A 22,642-nucleotide genomic window follows, 5' to 3' on the forward strand; every position below is an offset into this window, starting at 1 on the left:
TTAATTGTTGTCAAATGTGAGTAGGAACCAGTGAGGAAAGGTGTATTGGGGGCAACTGTTGTTGTGGGTGAGCGAGGTTGGTTCCTCTTAAGGATCTAATTGTTGTATTTTTTTTCTTTTTCTTCTTCGTTTTAGAAAATGACCCTTTTAGCGGGGGGGGGGAAAAGGTACAGGGAGAACTCGGGACAAAAGAACCTTGGTTGCAAACGTATTAGGAGATGGTACAAATTTTGAGAAAAGAATTCAAGGACATCAAGGTCTGCTAGATCCAAAGGAAGGAAAATACTATGGCAGACGAGCTCTCAAAACTAGCAAATGCGAAGGAGAAGTCTCTTGAACCTTCAGTATACATTGAAGAATTGAGTTCCCCAAGCACTGAAGTGGAAAAAATATCCTACATGGAGGATGAACGATGCTGGATGGACTTGATCGTTGAATACATCCAGGATGACAAATTGGCAAAAGATCCAAAAGAGGCAAGAATCATACTAGTCGAGCAGCAAGTTCACAATGTAGAATGGAGGACTGTACCGAAGATCTTATGCTTGACCACTGCTCAAATGTTTGGGACCCGAAGGATCGAAAAGTGCCTTAGTGGAAGTACACGAAGGAATTCGTGGAGTACATATGGGCAGTCGGGCACTGGCGCATAAAATACTAAGGCTCGGGTTATACTGGCCGAAGGTTCAAGAAGATGCTATGGAGTACGTGCGTCACTGCAAAAATTGTCAAATCCATTCAACCATGTTGAAGAAACCAGAGGTTACCTTAATGTCAATCCTTGACCCGATCCCATTCACAATGTGGGGGATTGACATCATGGGAAAGTTCACCAAGGCATCTGGTGGTCGGGAATACTTGATTGTGGCAATCGATTACTTCACCAAATGGGTCGAAGCAATTCCATTGGCAACAATCACTGAAAAGAGGGTGGAAAAGTTTGTGTTGGAATCAATTATCCATAGGTTCAGGATCCCAAAGATTCTTGTCACCGATCATGGAATGCAATTCGACAACCCCCAATTCGAGAAATTCTGTAGCACTTACATGATCGAGCATCGGATGTCCTCAATAGCACACCCCCAAATGTGAAACCCAGCCCCAACCTAACCCTGGACCTTGACCCATAAACCGGTTGTTTTTAGGTCTAAAGACCCGGAGTAAAGGAAGAAGCCAACTATGGGCCATCTCAGTAGAAGACATGGTGTTTGACTCTGAACCCATGGATGTTGATGGTGGAGTTCCATACTTGGAAGTCTATGTAGATTTGGAAGGGTAGCTGCACCTGTCTGAAGATGAGATTAGTTGAAGGACTTGGAGTATTATCTGACTTGGTTTGAAGGTATTTCTACACACTAGATATGTCACTTGATGTGTGTGCAAAAGCCCATAAGGTTTAGAGCCCATTTGATCCTTCAATTCCCTGTTTGAACCTTACTGTCTGCCTTGGTCGACTGGGCCAGTCGACCAAGCACTCGACCAAAGGATTGTCAAATCCGAGAAAATGCAATTTTAGGGTTTTTCACTTATATTTAAACCCTACTTCGAGTTTCTTAGTTACGGCAGCCTCCTAAACACTTTTTGAACGTGAGAAGACCTCTCCGAAACTCTCTCTGGTGATTTTGAAGACTCCTCTGCAGATCTGAAGCCTTTCACCTCTAATATGACAATTCAAGGTTAATATCTCTTCTGAATTTTTAATTATTCTTTCTTCGATCTTGTTCTTAATTGAGATCAGGAAGAAGATGCTGCATTCTCGCAACCATCCCTTCGTGATCTCCTTCGTTTCTTTGAGATCTATGATCATCGTCATGATCTTAACCCTAGCCTGATATTTTCTTGAAACCCTAACCTTGTATGATCTTTTTGGAAACTTTTGGTAACCTCCCATGCGAGGGAAACCTCATGGGCAATGTTTCTATTAATCTAAACTAGATTTTCTATGATTTATTGTTATTTTCTTGATAGCAATCACTCCCTTTCATTCCGTGATCATAACCTTTTTTATGGGAGCCATAAAGGTTGAAACCCTAGTTTCTTGGGTCAAATCAAGAACCCATATTTTGACCATGATTTGATGATTTTACCTTCCCATATTGTCCTAATACATTCTAGGAAGTTCCCCTTCGAATTTCGGATCAATCCGACTTCAAACGAAGGAGTTATGACCAGATCTATCTTTACATTCCCGTACTGACTTGCTTGGTCGACTAGGTCAGTAGACCAAGCACTCGACCAATGATGTCAGTAGCTTCGTTTTTCGCCCGATTTGATTCGTCTGCTCTCTGATCTTGTAGGTATCTTTCCTAATGTTGTATCTATGATTGTTAGGAGTTTATTTGCTAAGTTTGGAGTTGCTCTCTTTGATCTTTGGATTATCTTTGGCGATAATCAAGGTAAGGACAGTTATTTCATAATAACATAGATCGCATACTCTCTGGTTTCTACTTTATGAAACTATGAGTTTGTTTACTATTCTTGTACTTTATACTTCTGATATACTACTGTAAGTACAGTAGTACTTGTTTATGTATTCTTTTTCATTATTCAAGCTTATATGAAATGTTTATTACTGCTTGATCGGATTATGCTTTTACATTCTCTTTTATATGATGAATTGTTGGTTGTGTATGTCATGACTGATCTGAGAATGTGTTTGACTAGGTATGGTTTGGGATTGGGAAGTGTCCTTTTGACGCTTCTGTCCTTGGACATCGGAGGGAATAGTATGGGATGTTCTCCGAAGATGCCCATCGACGCTTTCCCGAATCATTGGTTGTCATACCTAGGGCTGTCTAGCAGTGTTTGGCTAGGATGTCCCCGTTATATCAAACCCGAATCGGAAGGGTATTGAGACCGAACGACCCGTGGTAGCAATGTGATTCACGGGCGCTCAAGACCGGTAACCAACCCGTGAGAGGACGGGAATCATATTGTGGGGGCCATTTATTGGAGGGTTGCATATGGCTAGACTTGGGCTCATGGGCGCTCAAGACCGGTAACCAACCCGTGAGAGGACATGAGAGCTTCCCGTTTACTATATGTGGATAACCGATAGGGTTGATGAGTCCGTAGTCAGGGACTATTAGGACTCTAGTGCGAAGGATACTGGAAAGGATCGTCAGGGACGAGGAATGGATGTATCTGGAATTGAGTTGATGTAACTGAGTAGATGACTTGCATTTGGCTAGGTTTAACCTTGACATGCGCTAGTACTTAGACCAATGGTGATGTGAAAGAGCGGTGACTTAAACCCCAGCCATGGAATGTCCCGAGGGATGCCGGACCCACTATGAAAAGGCGTTGTGTGACTGACCTACCCAAAGAAGTATGGTGCTATGACTTAAAGCATGTCTGTGTCTGCCAATAGAGACCAGCATACATAGGGTTTAGATGCATACATACATTATTTGTTTCATACTGTATTGCATCTTGTTATGTTCTGATATATGTATTTATGCTGTTATGAGTTAACTTGCCTTACTGAGTTTCTTTCGAAACTCATTCCTTTTTTGTACAATCTTTTATTAGACTATTCTACAGGTACTGACTACTATGACAGACAGTACGATGAAGCGTACTACACGCAAGGTGTTGGCGACAATCAAGATTACACTAATGATCCCTCGAGCGATCAAGTTGCGTACTACGATTAGTCGTAACGTGGAATTGGAGCATCTCTGTTGGACTGACGAAGTCCACTATTTTGAAGATGTCATCTATAGGGTAGAAAACTCTTAAGTTTAGTTTGTCTTTCTTATTTTCTTTTGTTTCAGTTGTAATTCCTTTTAGACTTACATACTAAGTTCCGCTGTAGCTGTGGAGTGAGTTTTCGCCTCTCTCTACTTCTTTTGATATCTTCGGATATCTGGTATCATTTTCTGCACTCTGATTATATTATTCATTTCTTGATTTTAAATCTTTTGTTTATAATATTTAAACCTTGATTATTTCCTGTTTATGATTATGTTATTGTATATATGGGAGGATGATTTCCTCGATACTTGATCTTCGGGGCTGTGGATCACACTCTTAGGTATGCCAGTTAGGGTACCAGCCGGGGGGATGTGACACCAAAGCAATGGCCAAGTAGAGATAACCAACTGAACCTTATTGGATGGAATGAAGAAGAGGCTTGAGTCAAACAACGCTTTATGGGTCGAGGAAATCCCGAATGTCCTTTGGGCTTACCAAACTACTGTTTGTACACCCAGGGGAGAAACTCCATTCAAATTAGCTTATGTGTCAGAAGCCTTAACCCTAGTAGAAGTGATGGTAGGAACCCTTAGAGAATGGGAATTCAAAGAGAAAGTGAACGAGCAATGACTGTTAAACAGCCTAGATCGCTGGACGAACTCCGAACAAAGGCCATCACCCGAATTCAACACCACCAAAGAAGCGTGGCCTCTTACTACAATGCCCGAGTAAAACATCGACAATATCGATCAGGAGATTTAGTCCTCAGAAGCATCTTAGCATATGATCCACGTCATCAAAGAAAATTGGACCCTTCATGGGAAGGACCATACATGGTTGTGAAGCCAGTGGGTTCGGGAGCTTAAAAATTGAAGAATCCAACAACTGATCGTGAGCTTGACCGATCGTGGAATGCGAGACATCTGAAAAAATTCTATCCTTAGTCGCTTTCGTTTTTTGGATGTAATCAATTCAAATTTCCAACTTTGCAATGCAATTTATATTTTCAGACACCAAATCTCTTTTGAATGGAGGTATGACATGATAGGTGGCACAATCAATTCAAAAGGCTTCGGTGATCAAGTATGAGGCTTCGGCTTAGACCGAGTGAGACCTCCAAAAGCTTAGAAAAATTCTTAGGAATTTTCTAAGTATAAAGCGTCGGTTAACCTAGATAGAATGAGACCTCCAAAAGCTTAGAAAAATTCTCAGGAATTTTCTAAGTATGAGGCATCGGTTAGTCTAGACCAAGTGAGACCTCCAAAAGTTTAGAAAAATTCTCAGGAATTTTCTAAGGGCCTGTTTGGTTACATGAGTCTGGAGATTTCAAATCTCTGGATTCATGAATCTGAGAATTATACCCGTTTGGTTGTAAAAATCTCTAGATTCATGAAATCTAGAGATTCATCTTTTTACACTAAAAACGTGAATCTGTAGATTTATGGGTAAGGGGTGAAATCCAGAGATTTCAAAAAAGCTATAAATTTGTACATTCACAAAAATCACGTCGATCAAATAGTTTTTTAGGATGAATCCACAGATTTCATTCCACAACCAAACATCTAATTTTATAAATTATAACTCCATAGATTTGAAATCTATAGATTTGAAATCTCTAGATATTTGAAATCTCTAGACTCATGTAACCAAACTGGCCCTAAGAAAGTATGAGGCATCAGTTAGCCTAAACCAAGTGAGGCATCGGTTAGTGCAATGTATTAAATCATTTTTGGGGCATTTTGGTCCCTTTACATTTGAAATTTGAATATACTTAATAACGGCTAATAGCATTAGTCTGGTTGGGATCCACACGTAATATATTGCACTAAGGGGGACCCAATATTAGTTTATAGTCAATCAAGGGACCCACAAGTAAAAAATTTAATAATAAATTAATATACAATTTCATATTATTGTCGTTGTATTGCCAAATATAACATACAAGGTGGTAGTGAATGTTGTCGTGCGTCGGACAAGCTAGACTGGCCTTGAATAAAACATTTGACCTAGAGCCGGCCCTAACACTAATCAAGTTTGTCCGAGCCCAATGCTAACCTGCCCCTTAGAGATAGGATTTTGAGTTTGAACAGCCAAATGTTTGAGCCCAAAGGAAAGTTCAGGCCATAAGGGCCTACTTGCACCCGAATTAAAATTTGTATACGAAATGAATATGTATAATTTCATTAAAAAAAATGTATTGAGATTCATGCTCCAGGATCTCATCACCACCGTGTTATTGAGTTTGCAATTAAAGACCAAGGCAATTTGAGTTATTTTATTGGGATAAAGGCAATTCAAAATTTAGATGGGCTTCATCTACCAGAAAAATATCGATAGAACCAATCTAATGCCAACCCATGTGCCACTTCAGTACCATTTACCTATAGATGGACCTTTGTAGATCCAAAATTGTACATAAGTACTGTGGGTGTTCTTCAGTATTTCACTCCCACAAGATCGGATGTTGCCTTTTCACTATATTGACTTTGCATTCTCTCATGATGCATCACAATTATAATTCTGGTTCTGGTTAAGCCCCTTCTTGCTCTCGAGACGATGAGTCTTGTAAGAAAGGTTATACGCGGGCAGACTCGTATGCCGGGCAGCCGCCTCCGATGGCTAAGTCAGACAGTGAACATATTAAGATCACATGCAAGAGCTACACAATGTTTTGTTCAGAATGTATTGGATGCTTATCGGAGGGGTGAGTCCTTTCTTTTATATTGTATGTGTTACCTTTTTGGTGTAGGGCGGGCTTCTCGTCAAGAGCTGATATCTCTCCCTGGATCATGCTTACTTGTTGTCCGTCCCGCTTAATCATTTTTGTAGTTGACCTTCTATCTAGAGCGTTCTTGCTATGTTGATCCAGCGAAAGTAACGCTTTGCCTTAGTTAGTCGGTAACAGTCCCGACCCAGTGTTAGGTTCAGCCCCGGCTTGGGTCCAAAGGCATTCGGGTAGAAAACCTCCCGTATCATCTCCTATGACAGATTTGATTATGGTGGAGAGTTTACACTCAAATAGAACTCTAGCTCCAACCAATAACTCTCGGTTAGGGTCTTATCGGGATGGTTTGGTTATGGTTCGACAGGCCAGCCCAAAAATTAGCACCTTTAATAAGAGCTAATCAAGGCCAATTAAGCCCATTCTAACTTGGGCCAATCAAAATCAATTAAGGTGGACATGAGCCTAGGCTGAGTTTTTCAACTCTGAGAAAATGATATTACCCGAAGAAAAAAAATAAAAATCCAAGACAATACTAGGGTGAACCTCGGTGACCTAAAAAATGCCAAGGTTAAGTTAAGATTTAAAAAAAACCACTTCAATCTATCTGATGTTTTCTCCTTTCTTTCTTTCTTTCTTTCTTAAAATAAAGGCGCTTTTTATATATAAGAGATGAGATATTACATATGCCATCATTATGAGGTGGGTGCACTTCTAGCACATTGGGAGGCAACCTCTTGTTAGAGGTCTAAAGTCATAGGAGGTCTGTGGTTTGATCCTCCGTTCCTTCTATACCCCTACCACCTAATCCCAAAGGGCTTGTGACCCCCCTATTCATGATGACTAGCATCAATTAAAAAAAAAAAAGAAAAAAAAAAAAAAAAAAAAAGAAGAAAGAGAAAAAGAAAAAGATTGAACCTACGACTTCTTCACTAAAAGGTGTTAGTCTTAACAATTGATCAAACCCTACGTTGATAATCTAACCTTAGTTTCACACCTAACGTGGAGCAGAAATTGCACTACATAGAATCTCCACCAAACAGGGTTTGTTCATGAATCTTGCTCTCTATAAACTTTATCAAATGTCAATTTTTTAACAAAGACTTGGATAGTACATGTATTTACAACTTTTTTCTATGATCATTTTTGCCTTAAGAATGTGTTCTAATCGTGCGATCTATTCTTTTACCACAATGAAAAGGGCAAATTACATATAGACTCCTTAAATTTTAAATTAATTACATCTATTCATTCTAAAAAATAAAATCAATTATAAACGCCCCATTGTTAAGTGTTGGGATTAAATAATGATGTCATTGATTAATAAATATATTAAATACCCATTTTATCATTTATTTTTCTAGTGTTCTTTAAAGCGCAAATTACATATAGACTTCCTAAATTTTAAATCAATTATATCTATGTCCCTACAAAAATCAATTACAAATACCCATTCATGTTAAGTATTAGAGTTAAATAATGATGTATTACACTAATTTAAAGAAAATAGTATAAGAATTCTTAAACATAATAAATTGAGAAAAATTTAACTTGATTTTCAATAACAAAATATTTCTCAAAAAAAATAAAGGTTTCTATTTGTTCTTTATGAACTCTTTCAATTTTAATCGATGACATTATTTTTTTTTTTTGGGTAGAAAATGACATTATCGTTTAATCTTAACATTTAACAGGAGGTATTTAATTTTTTTTTTTAAGGATCGTAGACATAATTAATTTGAATTTCAGAAGGTTTATATGTAATTTACCCTAATAAAAATCCTGGCGTCGTGGGATCTATTCTAGCACGTGCTCGTCAGAGTAGGGCCCGCTGTAAATTGCACTACATGCCAGAATAGCGCGTGGTTAAGCGCGTGTAATGAGCAAATCGTCAAAGCTTAGAATTTCTAAGCCCATCAATGCAAAGTCTAATTTAGGTAAAACAATGCGAGCTGGGCGATGGTGGGTCCCACAGCCATCACTGTCACTCTTCTCTTTGGGGAGCGGATACATGCACCGGGAGCTAATTCCTGAAAAAGCATTCTTTGTCACAAAATGTAAACTCAATTAAAACCCATTTTTTTCAATATTAAAGAGCCTCTCCTTTCATAGCTTAAAGCATAAGATAGATGAGCTGATTGATGGTTATGTATGGCGTCAGAGGATCTCGTGATTCACGGGAAATGGTGGTTACCCTGCAAGGGCTGGGTCTGATCATCGACCTGCTCGATCAGCGTTGGAACGAGAAGAATCAGGTTAGTGGGTATCTCATTTTTCTGGGGTGTAATCTTTAACTTTTTTAGTCTGAGAAGGTTTTCCTTTTGGCTTTCGTTTTGATCTGGCAGAGTTGCAGAGGTTTCTGGTGATTCTCTTTTGTTGCTTGTTGGATTTCTAGGGTTTTGAGCAGATCTTCGAGACTGGGCTAGAGTTACTTTGAGTTCATTTACAAGTTTACTGCCTGGGTTTAGAAGTGAAGAAGGCGGAGCATTTGACTTTATAGTTTGGGATTTGCTATGAATAGTCATTCTTTTTATGGATTTTTAATCGTATTTTGCTGCGCAATTTTTTTCGCGGTGAAAATGCTTATTTAGGTGATTATGATTTTAATTCGAAATTTGGCTTGACATAGCATATGTCAGTTACTAGATTATTAAATTCTGACCACCTAGCCGAACTACGCTTTCCAAGTGGAGATCATTTAGTAGTTGGGAGGTTTTTCCCCCTTGGTATTTGGGAGAAAAATGGGGTTTTGATTCCTCTACTAAAAAGATCATTAGCCATTACTGTTGCCCTTCTTGCATGAGTTGCACCCTCGATCAGGCGATGGAAAATTATTTGATACCATTCTTTAAGATATTAAAGGTTTCTTGTAATCCAAAATGTGTGTTTAACTAGTCTCATATGTGATGTTTAGAATTTGGCCGTTGCTTTCACATGGAGTGGAATTCACCTGGCTAATACTTTGACATGTAAAGTATAATGTATTATTCAATATCTGACTGGGAGAACAGAACTTACTTGATGAGAAGTTATGTGAGAATTCTGAAAATGCAAAATAGAGTAAGCTGAGTCTTGTTGGTCTGACATTTTAGAAGCATCACTGATGTGAAGTGTTTGGATACGGTATATTTCAACGAACCACCCATGATTTGGTTAATGCTTTTGGGAAGGAAAAAAATATATAAGTGGAAGAATGTACGAATATAACAGAGTGTGACATCAAATTTTGGGTTACTAACCTAATTATTGGAGCTCGGATGAGATATTTGTTCAATCTTTCTGGTTGAAGAGCGCCAGATTATGGCAATACGGGAAGATTTGGGTCTCAAAGTATATATCTGTCCTAGTTTCTGCGTGCCTGCCAGCAAGCAGCCACCACCTATGATTATAGAAATGCTTGATATTGAATGAAAATGTCATCCTTTCCCTGAAAAAGAGTATCATTCCATGGGTGTTCCTGTTCTTGGAGGCTGTGATGCATAGACAAGAAGGATGCTGAGGCTTGAGTGTTTGTCACAGCAACTTTTTTGTTGGTGAAGCGGCAAATAGAGGAAAACATATGAAAGACACATTGGCAGATTTGAAGCATCAAGTTAAAACTCAAACGAAGCATGTCATGAGTTATTAATGCAGGCCCAATCCAAAATGTGGTCATATTTTGATATCATTGGCTTTTATTCTATTAGATTGTATTTTATAATGTGCTGAATTATAAGGACCAAATTTTGAAAATATTTTTTATTTATTTAATTTTCCCCTTTTTGGGTTTCTATAAGGGGTTTCTTTTTGGTGTGGTGGGGGGGGGGGGTAGCTAAAGTGGTTTGTGAAGATAGGCACTTAATAAGTAGTAGGGTTCCATTAGTTAATGTAGTTGGATGTAGTTTAGTCATTTGAAGAGTACTGTTTTGTTTAGTTGTGTATATTCCCAGTTATTAGGAGACTTGGCTTCAACAATTTTGATCTGTGTAGTATTTTAGGGTCCTTGTTTGTTACACTAATCTCCTTGCAAAGTGTGTTAGATTTGTGAAACTTTTTATTTTCTTAACATTATGAACCCATTATATGGGTTTATGAAATAGAATACACAATTTAGATTCAAATTGTGTGACCATGAAGGTTATTCTTTTCTGACCAGAGTCCTATTGCAGCCCTCTTCTCTTCTTTCTTTCTCCAGTGCGGCCTACTGAAATGAACAAACTTATGTCTTTTCCAACTATATTTGATCAGAAAATAGTTCAGATTTGAGCTTTGGAGTAGATGATCTGATCTCTGGTTCCTGATTTGAAATCTAGGTTGGGTGGCTACATCCACTTGGTATTGAAACCTAAGGTAGTCATGGATTCCTTTATATTCAACATTGAGTTCTTTTGCCCAATGGGAAGACTTCTTCCATACTCAATGTTGGGGGAATGTATGAAATTCCACTCTAACAGTCAGTCTGGTAGAGGTTTTTGTCTTAGATGAGATAGCTATTGAATCCAATAACCATGATGACGATGATGATGTTTTCGTCAAATTTTCAGTTTTCTTCCTACTTTGATGGCGCTAGATGTCTTGTATTTCTGTGTTCAAATGTGTCTTTATAGTTCAATATTGGATCGGACAACCAAAGGATATCCTTGATTGTGAAAGGAACTCATGTACACTGAATCCCTCTTGTCTATTGCTAGGTATTGTCTTGAAGGATTGTAGTGTGACGTGATAGCTCTTTATAAGCTGATTGATGAGACACCAATGGTATTTCCATATAAGGATTTGATAAAGGCTAAACAATGTGAACAAATCTGTTTTTGCTCAGCCTACTGGAAAATCAAGTCCCTTGGAGCAGAAAATAAGATTGTTAAAGAGTTGATTGCGACAAAAGTTGTTCCATTTCACGAATTTTTTCTTCTACACATTTTAAGACAAGCACATATAGTGACATCTTCATATTCTTTTTATTGTTTGAATTGAGGACAAAGAGGTAGAAGTACCCATCAAAGTGTTCTTATTCTTACCCTTTTAAGATTTTGTTTGGGTTGAAAATCAGGAGCTACAAGTACTCATCAGAGTGTTCTAATTCTCACATTTCTAAGTTCTAACTCTCACACTTCTAAGTTCTAACTCAATGACAAGTTTCTTTGAGTCAAAGGGAAACATGCTGGTCAATCCTAAAATTGCTTTTATTATGATGTCTAGGAGTTCTAAGCTTTTACTTCCTTGGGTTATATCTGTGTTTGTGATGGGCTGAATTACAAGGCCCAAAAGGGAGTCAAAAGGGATGTTCAAAAAGGGATACCTAATTTTTAAAGGGGATCTATTTCGTAATTTAGTTGGCTGTAGTTTAGTTTAGTTATTAAAAGGTCTTGTTTTGTTTATTCTTGTGGAGGAAGTTATCTAGAAGCTGTAGGCTTCAACCGAAAAATTTGCTTAAGAGACCATTCGTTTATAGGAGAAAAAGGGGTGTGATAGCTAAAATTGTGGGATCCATATGAAGTGGGGTGAGGGATAGAAAAGTAAAGTAAAGTAAAGTAAGGGAAAAGTAAAAAATGTGGGCTTCACAAGCTTTCTTTATGTTTTCTGCAAAATCCCACCAAAACAGATGAGACTTTTTAGGCATGGGGCGGGAAAAACCGGGTGCCATGTTAGTAGACAAGCTTGTTAATTTAAGGAAGCTTGGCTGCTCTTTTTCCCACCCCAGTGAACTGAACTGAACAAACTAAACTTTTGGGATTTCATAGGAAATAGTTCATGTGTCCCACCCCGTTTTTCTTCTGCAAACAAACAATCTCTAAGTATTTTCTTCATCCTTTTTAGTTAAGTTAGGTTCCTACCTAAGAAGTTAGATTTAGGAAACTTCATTTAATTTTTTAATAATATGTACCTGGCCCTCATCCAACAGCTCAGCGTTTTTCCAACCAAATGGGTCGGCTAAATGGATCCTTGCCCTCCAATCGGCTATTTCACGGTCATACTTGAGGCATGGTGTAACCCATGCTGTTCTTTTTCCCTACGCCCATAGTGATGGTTGGAATAGAATTGTGAATTTGAATTTGATTTTTGTAACAAAGAAGTCTTCATCTTTCTCTCTTTCCCTATTCTTTTGTTGCTTTTCATGGGTACTGTTGTCAATCTCTTAACGATCCTTATTTCTTATCTTACTTTCTCTTCCTATCCTGAATGCTGACTACTGAACCTAGTAAGCCAGCAACACTTTCAACCTTTTTTTATTTGAAAAATGGTTCAAATCTGGGTCTGTGGAGCAATCTGATCTATGCTTTTAAGTTGGCTATCTGCATTATTAACTATCTAAGAAATGCAAAGCTATGTCCAATCGAGTAACTGGTGGTGTTTTATAAGGTCACAGCTGGGATGCTCCCTTAAAACCATGGGTACTGGCTGTTGGATATATTGCACTTTTAAAAAAGGCCTTCCTGAACGTTGTTTATCATACTAAAAAGTATTACTATGCCAGGAATAAAATTCTGTTTTGCCTGAAAGATAATTTTCTTACATCTTGACCTATCTATCAGTTCAACCTATTGCAACAACAACAACAACAAACTGTTCCCCAACTAAATGGGGTCAGCTACATGGATTCTTGCCTTTCAATCAGCTCTATTTTAGGCCATGCTAGATACAAGGCCCAAGCTATGTATATCCTTTTGCACCACTTCTCTTAAGGTCGTCTTAGGTCTGCTTCTAGCGCTTCTAGTCCAACCTATTGTGACCACTAAAATATTTCTCCTGTGCCAACCCCATTTAGTTGGGATAAGGCTTCTTGTTGTAAATATTTTCCCCTGCCATCACTCTTTAGTTTCTTTTGTACTTGTTTATTTCTGTAATTGTGTGACATTCATAAGATCTCCCCACTTATTCGTGCAGTTTTCTACCATACTTGAAAGGAGTTAGTGGTTCAAGTGGTTCTGGAGATGGAGTCTTGCAATTGCATTGAGCCACAATGGCCAGCTGATGAACTATTGATGAAGTACCAGTACATTTCAGACTTCTTCATTGCACTCGCTTATTTTTCTATTCCTCTTGAGCTTATCTACTTTGTCAAGAAATCTGCGGTTTTTCCATATCGATGGGTACTTGTGCAATTTGGAGCATTCATAGTCCTCTGTGGTGCGACACACCTAATTAACTTATGGACTTTCAACACACATTCAAGAACTGTGGCAGTTGTAATGACTACTGCGAAAGTTTTGACTGCTGTTGTGTCTTGTGCGACGGCCCTTATGCTTGTGCACATTATTCCTGACTTATTAAGCGTGAAAACCAGGGAATTGTTTTTGAAAAATAAAGCTGCAGAACTTGATCGTGAGATGGGTTTGATTCGTACACAAGAAGAAACAGGCAGGCATGTTAGAATGCTTACTCATGAGATTAGAAGCACTCTTGACAGGCATACTATTCTGAAGACGACTCTTGTTGAATTGGGTAGAACATTGGCATTGGAGGAGTGTGCACTATGGATGCCTACACGTACTGGTTTGGAACTTCAACTTTCATATACATTACGCCACCAGAATCCTGTTGGATTTACAGTACCTATTCATCTTCCTGTGATAAATCAAGTTTTTAGTAGCAATCGTGCGGTAAAAATATCTCCGAATTCCCCTGTGGCAAGACTTCGGCCTACTGCAGGAAAATATATGCCTGGGGAGGTTGTTGCTGTTCGTGTTCCACTTTTACACCTCTCAAATTTTCAAATTAATGATTGGCCAGAGCTTTCTACTAAACGCTATGCATTGATGGTTTTGATGCTTCCCTCAGACAGTGCAAGGCAGTGGCATGTCCATGAGCTGGAACTTGTGGAAGTCGTTGCTGATCAGGTTTTAGTTGATTACTGTGTATTTTGTTTCTTTACCTGTATTATTGTAGATTATAATAATGTTGACTTAAAGTCCATTTTCGCTCATGTTAGTCAATTGAATGTGTTGATTTTAGTTATTTCTTCTGAGCAAGTCATGTTGTCTTACATATTTAGATTATGCTATTTGCAGGTTGTTACCTCTTAACTGAATACCTGCAGTTCTATATTTCACTAAGCCACTTTGTTTGTGGGCCGAAGTCTAATTGCTTATACTGTGTCTGCTGATATCTGTTGCATTTGCTAAGTTTTCCTTTTTCCAAAATTTAGTACTAGTTGCATCTTGATTGTTTTTGGTAGGAGTTGCATCTACTTTTAAATTTAGCACTAGTTGCATCTTAGTTTAGAATTTGAATCCATGTGTTAGTTGGAGCTTGTACACCTGCCATATTGAAAAATAGTCTTGTTCAGTTGTTCATGCTACGCCGGTGCCAGTCAATCCCGCCTTCCCCAATGAAAAAGAAAAGCAGAGCAGCAGCAGAACCTGCCAGCTAGAGTGGCAGTAAACTTACAAGAAAACTACTGTAAAGATAAAGGTTTTATAATTGTTAAAGAGCCATGCCATGGTATTGTCCTGTACAAGTGGATGCTTTGCTAATAATCTGCTAGTAGTTTGCCATTCATAATTTCCAGTGGAAGGGAAATACCCTAGCATCTTAGTTTGGAGTTCGGAATTTTGTAAAATTTGTATCTTAGTTTTGTTTTTGAATTCATGTATTGTTTGGAGCTTGTACACCTGCCATACAGAACACTAATCTTGTCCCAGATGTTTGTGCTAAAACTAGTGCCAGTCAAACATAACATTCCCCCCCCCCCCCCCCCCCCAATTAAAAAAAAAAAAAAAAGAAGAAAAAGGAAACGAAACTCTCTGGGGAATGACCACTTCATTAATAGGAACATCAATGCAGCACAATCTGGAAGCTAGAGTAACAGTAAACTTAAAAGAAAACTAAAATAGAGTAAAATATTTTTATGCTGGCAAATAGCTACACCCATGATATGGTCCTGTTTAAGTGGATGCTTGGCTAATTAATCCACTAGTAGTCTGCTAGTCATGGATTCCAATGGAAGATAAGTATCCTGGCATCCTTTCTGATCAAGTTGTTTTATCTCCTCGGATATTCCTTTCGAATGACTGGTCCTCTAATCATCGAAGTTGTATATCTCCAATCAATGGATGGACTTCTTGGGGGAGACTGTCCACAGCAAGAAATAATACTCTCCAAGTTTGTTTGATTGAATCTGCTTGTGAGTAGACAAGTTTAAGGCTGAATGATTCCTAAATGGTGTGGTTTCCCTGGAGAGTTCCATCTATGAGAAACTTAAGAGAGCAAGGAGAGAGGGTGCTCATCCTTGCAGAATAATGAGCTAGAAAATGTGAAGTTAATTGCTTTGTTGATCAAAATTTTTTGCTGAATAATTCTTCAATCTATCACTGTCTTATTCGCATGGGGTAAAGCAGTCAAACCAAAATGCATGACTTGTATATTGCATCCCGGAAATAAGTTTGATAACCACTATGTGGAACCTCACAAGTCCCAAACTAAACAATGTAGATTAGAGAGATGGATCTGTGGCTGGTGGATGTGTTTTCAAGATTGAAGGGAAAGGATGCTGATCTGATGGTTGACATAAATCAGATACGGTAATATGGATGGGGTATATAGAATTATAGGAGGAAGAGAGTAAGAAAGAAGAAAGCAGAACCTTTGTGGAAGAGAGAAGAGAGGGAGAGAGAGAGAGGAGATCTGGTTTAAGAGAGAATAGTGAGAGACAACAATCTCAAACAAAACTGATTATATTCCATATTCAAAACATGTTCTAGTTGTACAACTTCATTTAATTTATCTTTTAAACATGATTGCAGAACTCTCAAGATCTCAGCAAGATTTCGCGAGATATCTCTCCTTTTCGATTTAGCTGAGATGAGAACATGTTCTTAGTACATAGGGTCTCAAGAGTAGACTCTTGAGTTGTAACTTTGATGATTGAATTATCATTTGAACTTTGTAATTTAAAATATGAATATATTTAATATGTTAGACTTGTCTGAATATTGAGCTTTGAGCATTAATGTATCAATATATGATGTGTACAATATGCCATTTTAAGTTTCACTTCAACATCGTGGTTCCCCACTAAGGGTTTGAAGTGGAACTCACATCCACACTTTTTTGGGGTATAAATCTGAGGTCACCAATGTATTCAGGAAGACTGAATTAGGCTGGACAGCAAGTTTCAGCCCCAAATGACCCCTAAAACCCCTCAACTTCAGCAGAAAAATTCCACAACCTCAGTGAGATCCTGCCAATATCTCAAGCCAACTCTATTTTTTAAGTGGATGTGATGGGCATTGAGATTGAGATCTTAAACCATGCTTTTAAATTAATCAGAATCTAAAAGGAATGACACACCCAGTAAGAATGGAAATTCCCAACTTGTGTGAGCTAAGTTTGATTCCGTTACTACAATTACAAGCAATAAAGCCCTTCAATTAGGTCCCACGAGTTGTGTAAACATGAAGTTCTTGAAAATTACAATTTTGGAATCACAGTTTCAAACTAGCTCCACAGTATGTTGATAGTAAAACCCAATATGTGCCATCTCTTGGACCAAGGCCACTGGCTAAACCATGATCGAATCAATCTAGGCACAACGAAGTTGAACCAAACCAATCCTGTATTACTGACCCTTTAAATAATTTCACAATCCTAGTTTTTATTTTTGTACCTGTAAAGGAATTCAAATTTTAGCCCAGATTTTGAGACTGGTTATGATGGGCATCTAACATCTCACTTTGTGGACTGCTCAGCTATTTTGTGCTGCATGTAAACCAATTTTTCATTGGATATCCTTTAATTTCAATGTTAGCAGTTTGCTTCTCTTTGGTTGCAATACTGAATATGTTTATTCATACAGTGTTAAAAAATATTCTGTGTCCAGGTGGCTGTTGCCCTTTCTCATGCTGCAATTTTAGAGGAATCTATGAGAGCAAGGAATCTGCTTATGGATCAAAATGTAGCATTGGACTTGGCAAGGAGAGAGGCAGAGACAGCCATTCGTGCTCGCAATGATTTCCTAGCAGTTATGAACCATGAGATGAGAACGCCAATGCATGCAATTATTGCACTTTCTTCGTTGCTCCAGGAAACTGAACTGACACCAGAACAACGTCTGATGGTTGAAACAATCCTAAAGAGTAGTAACCTCTTAGCAACACTCATCAATGATGTTTTAGATCTTTCTAGACTTGAAGATGGAAGTCTTGAACTTGACCGTGCAACGTTTAACCTTCATGCAGTATTCAGAGAGGTAGATTTGAATGTTCCTCTTTTCTTTTTTTTTTTTTATTTTTTTTTTTTTTTATTTTTTTTTTTAAGGGTGATTGATTTTGATGACTCTTGGTAATGTACATGTTAATAGATGCTTATGCCTTGTGAATCTTTAGGTAGACTTTGTTGTTCAGCTATAATTTGTGTTGAATTTCTTGGTGTGGCATCATACATGTTTATCAATGCAGGTTGTTCAGTTGGTCAAGCCCATTGCATCTGTCAAGAAGTTATCAGTTACTTTAGCACTGGCTTCAGATTTGCCAGAGTATGCCATTGGTGATGAAAAACGTCTTATGCAAACCATTTTAAATATTGTTGGTAATGCTTTGAAGTTCACAAAAGAAGGCAGCATCTCAATTGCTGCTTGTATTGCCAAACCGGAACCTTTATTAGATCCTCGAGCACCTGAATTTTTCCCTGTTTCAAGTGAAAATCACTTTTATTTGCGTGTACAGGTAAGTTGGTTATCTATGCTGTTGTGAAGATGCATTGACATGTGGGTTCTGATATATTCTGGATACTCCTTGAGTGTTTGAAGTTAATCATATAAACATTGTTGTTGTCATGCAGGTAAAAGATTCAGGGTCAGGAATTAACTCCCAAGATATTCCAAAATTATTTAATAAGTTTGCGCAAAATCAATCATTAGCAAGTAGAAACTCTGGTGGCACTGGGCTTGGGCTTGCGATTTGTAAGAGGTAGTTGTTTGTTGATCCCCTTGCCTTGTGGCTTAGAAGATATCTGTCATTCTTTATCAATTTCTCAACATTAGTTGTCATTCAAATCTTTTCTTTGATGGTGGTGAACTTAAATGGTAATAGCTATCCGTTATTTCTGAAATGTTTTTATCATTCGTATTAACCTAATCAGGTTTGTAAACCTCATGGAGGGGCATATATGGATTGAGAGCGAAGGTCTTGGTAAAGGTTGTACTGCTTCATTCATCGTGAAACTTGGAATTGCAGGGCGTTCGAATGAGCCAGACCACCGTGTCAGTGTACCACTGAACTGTATACAGGCCAATTTTCCAGGCCTCAAAGTACTCGTTATGGATGACAATGGGTCAGTATGATGTCACAGTGTTGCAAATCTACATTTTGGATTCGTGGAAATCTCTTTCTTAACTATCTTATTTTTGTGAAATTGCTTTTATTGGTATTTTCTGTAGTTCAATATATTCTTAATGCATAAAACAATTTCCAATTGACCTTCCCTTGAAACAGCTGATCAATGGTTGGAACAGAGTGAACATGTATATGATTTATCTCGTCTTGAAATAGTTGTTATCAGGCATGTGTGACTATGGTGATCAGATATTTGATCACCACCTCCTACCCTTGAAAAAGGACATTCATGCATACGCCAATCGCTTATGGTGGATTAAGATTGATGGCTTGGTTTCATTTGCTGCCAAAATTTCTGCTGCAGAAATGGTTGGATTGGCATGTAGTTGACATTTCATCTGGGTGATATTGTTAGGATTGAGTTTCTTCTGGGGGCAGTGATGGGAAGTAACTACTTACAGTTAGCGGTTATATTTGTAATATAGCACCTAGATAATTTCTGTAGTCTGGAAATGCAGTCTACTTAACCCCCAACTGGTGTCTAACAAAGTTTCAGAGTTCTTTCCGGTAGGCCTTGCAACTAACTGGCTTCAAATCTTTCCCTGAAATAGGGCTGCTACAAAGCGGAAACTGTCTGCAGTTGGGTTCCATGCATTTAGGGTGGGCCACTGATTTTGACCCGTGTGCAGATGCCGTCTATCAAGCACTTAGAATGACTGAATTAGCGTGTTCAATCCTTATTTGTCTTTTTTTTGGGATGAAAGTCTGTCCAATCTTAGAAATAGCTTCCATTGGTTAAAACTTTTCTGCCCTGCAAATTTGAGTGGTGCTTCTTTTCCTGGGAATAAACCTGCTTTAACCATGGAGCCAAACCATTATGCATATTTGAACAAAAGCCTGTAAACACTTAAATCTGTTTGCATCTCTCTTTATTCCGCAAATACTATCTTTTATCTTTTTGTAGAGTGACTTGTGCTTGAAACAGGAGCTTTATATTGTGGCATTCAACAAAGTGTTGATAGGATTATTTCCTTTGTGGTTATTCAGGGTTAGCAGGATGGTGACAAAGGGTCTTCTTATGCACCTGGGATGTGATGTAACAATCACTAGCTCTGCTGATGAGTGCTTGCGGGTTGTTTCTCCTGACTTCAAGGTGGTGTTCATGGATATAGGCACACCTGGGACAGGTGGCTATGAAGTTGCAAGACGTATATACGAAAGGATCCCTAAACGTCACGAGAGACCGCTGATTGTAGCACTTACTGGGGTTACAGACAAGACAACTAGGGATAACTGCTTGAGAGTTGGTATGAAAGGTGTGCTACTAAAACCTGTTTCACTAGAGAAGATGAGGAGCGTTCTATCTGAACTATTAGAGCGTGGTAGTCTGCGTGAGTCGTAGCAAATTGTTGTGGAGTTACTATCAACTCAGATTTGAGGAAATCTCCGCCGTGATTGAGCCAAGGCTGCTCTTGTGCCGCTGATCCCGTGTACATAATATGCTGAGGCATTGATGGTAGCACAGGATGAAGTGTTAGTGCTGTTTGTAGCACATTTCTACTACCTATGTAAAAAGGGTGAATTTCCTGCCAATATTTATAAGGTGATTCATTATTTACTACTCAATTTTGCTCTCCACACCCTCTCAACACCCTGATCTGACTTTCTAAAGTTATCATCTGCAGATGTTCTCATATTGCATAACTTCCAATTTAAGGTATAAAATGTATTGGATCTAAGTCAAACCTGCAGAACTTACTTCATACTAGGAACCAAATTCTGCTTCAGACGCATAGATGAATTTGTTATTGTTATGTCAAGGCATCTGCTTTTGCAATGGATGTACAGCCATTTCACAAGGCAGTTCGGATCTCAACATCACAATACAATTAAGTAGAGAATTTATGGCTAGGGGTATTTTCTACAAATGTTGCATAAATGCCTTATATCCTTTATGTCACTTTTTTAGTGGCATTTGTAAAATGCTCCCAAAAGTCCTGTTTTAACATTTGCGAAATACCTATAAAGGTTTTCTGTTATTATTAATTTCAACTGTAAAGGTCTTTTTGAGGCATTTGTGTTACAAATAGGAATCTTGCTTCTAATGATCTTTTCTAACTTTTGTGGGCAATTGAAGAATGCACTAAAAGATATTAGTTTTTTTTTTCCTTGTCTTATATGGTTTTTGTTTTTTTTTATTGTGAAATACTACAAATAGCTTAACGACATACTTCAAGCATATTAAATTATTATTTTTTAATTCTATATATATATTTACAAATATTGCATAAATGCCTCTAAGAAAAAATACATTGTTTACATTTGATTTCAATACAAATGTGCAAATAAAGCATGTATTGCAACTCCAATAGAAAGGACATCTTTGTCAATTGTGAAGTAGGGGCTGTGTGGAGGGTGAAACATTTCTACACTTTCAATTGTCAATTGTCATTTTTATGATAAGAGTAATTTATCCAAGTAGGAGCAAAATCTTCACTACCCATGAATCAAGAAGCACCCTGAGTGTAGTTGTATCCCATGGTCTTAGTTGAGATTTGGTGCATGATACCAAAAATTTTATCATCATTCACAGTTGGAGGATTCAGTTAACGGTCATCCTTTGAAAAGTTGATGTGAGCGGGCAATTTTGCTGAGGTCCTGCGCAATTAATGCGCAGGACCGTCAAGCGAGCCGTCCGATCTAATCGGACGGCCCACATTGTTCTTCCATTAAAATAATCTAAACAACCTGTAAAAGCAGCTTTTTGGGAACGGGTCGGTCCAATGACGCTAAACCGGTTCGAGTTGGGCGGTTTGGGTTATCTTATGTAACTGAAGTATTGGTATTTCATACAAGTTTGGTTAATACGTTTTAAAAACACAAAATACCGCCCAGCTTGGTATATACGAATTCAAAAACCAAAAGGAGCGCGGTTCAATTTTGCTTTTCAAAATGTTTTGAAAATACCCAAAACCCATGGCAATCACCTCGCCCAACTCATTTTACGATTTGGAGCTCTGAAAATCTGGAGAAGAACAGCAAGCCCTCTCGCTCTTGAGAACGAACTCGCTTCCGTTGATCGAAAATAGTTGCTCATCTTGAGAATGAACTCGCTTCGTTGATCGCATCTTGGAGAAGCATCTGTTTCATTTCAAAATCAAAAGCCTGACAACTCTAAACACGAACTTGCAGAGGAGAAATTTTGGACGAACTTGCAGAGGGAGAAGACGAAGACGAAGACGAACTTGGGGCTTTCAGGTCGACGAAGGCGAACTTGGAGAGGAGAAATTATGGACGAACTTGCAGAAGGAGAAGATGAAGACGAAGACGAACTTGGGGCTTTCAGGTCGACGAAGGCGAACTTGGAGAGGAGAAATTATGGACGAACTTGCAGAAGGAGAAGACGAAGACGAAGACGAACTTGGGGCTTTCAGCGAGACGAAGGCGAACTTGGAGAGGAGAAATTATGGACGAACTTGCAGAAGGAGAAGACGAAGACGAAGATGAACTTGGGGCTTTCAGCTCGACGAAGGCGAACTTGAATGTTCATAGTTTTAGAATCTCCAAGCTTTTTCTTGGTTTGAAGATATATGTAAATTTTCACCCATTCCATTGTACCACAAAGCTATTTGTCTGAAAGGATAGAAAAGAGAAGTCTGAACAGGGATTCTAGATATTTCGTTTGTGATGATTGCAGAGAAGCAACCGAAGAGGAGGTGTGGAAGACAAAGATGATGAGAAGACGAGAGGAGAGAGATAAAGACGGGCCCTCAAAAGCCTGCAACCGAAATGAGTGGCACTGCACCAGGAGTAATGCTCTGTATCTGCTTGTTTTTATTCTTGTGTGGCTTCGGGCTCTTCTACCTTCTGGCTTTATTAATAAATCCATCATTCTTTGGTCAGGTTCTATGGAGGAAATTACATATTAGTTGGTGGCGCTTATTGATATGAACGAATGTAGCATTGAGTCAAA

The 22,642-nt window shown here is 38.4% G+C and overlaps 1 protein-coding gene across 3 annotated transcripts; it reads left to right on the plus strand.

Moving 5' to 3' along the window:
- The first annotated feature begins 8,419 nt into the window (after positions 1–8,419).
- Positions 8,420–20,785, plus strand: ETR1 (Signal transduction histidine kinase, hybrid-type, ethylene sensor). 3 transcript variants are annotated; one of them, XR_016175480.1, is made up of 8 exons: positions 8,420–8,673; positions 13,283–14,235; positions 17,217–17,585; positions 17,794–18,060; positions 18,176–18,303; positions 18,476–18,667; positions 19,717–20,272; positions 20,355–20,784. XR_016175480.1 is itself a non-coding variant. In XM_089167891.1 (8 exons), exons 3-8 carry the CDS (start codon positions 13,330–13,332, stop codon positions 20,069–20,071), a joined length of 2,217 nt encoding a protein of 738 aa, XP_089024017.1. In that variant the 5' UTR covers positions 8,420–8,673; positions 8,764–8,780; positions 13,283–13,329; the 3' UTR covers positions 20,072–20,785. The 3 variants fall into 3 exon arrangements, 2 of the variants coding, with proteins under 2 accessions (XP_089024017.1, XP_089024016.1); XM_089167891.1 differs by adding an exon at positions 8,764–8,780 and having other exon boundaries at positions 19,717–20,785; XM_089167890.1 differs by having other exon boundaries at positions 19,717–20,785.
- Positions 20,786–22,642: the final 1,857 nt, after the last annotated feature.

This window comes from Hakea prostrata, chromosome 9 (assembly GCF_041222555.1).
Source record: "Hakea prostrata isolate BN-2017 chromosome 9, UWA_Hpros_2, whole genome shotgun sequence".
NCBI lineage: Eukaryota > Viridiplantae > Streptophyta > Magnoliopsida > Proteales > Proteaceae > Hakea > Hakea prostrata.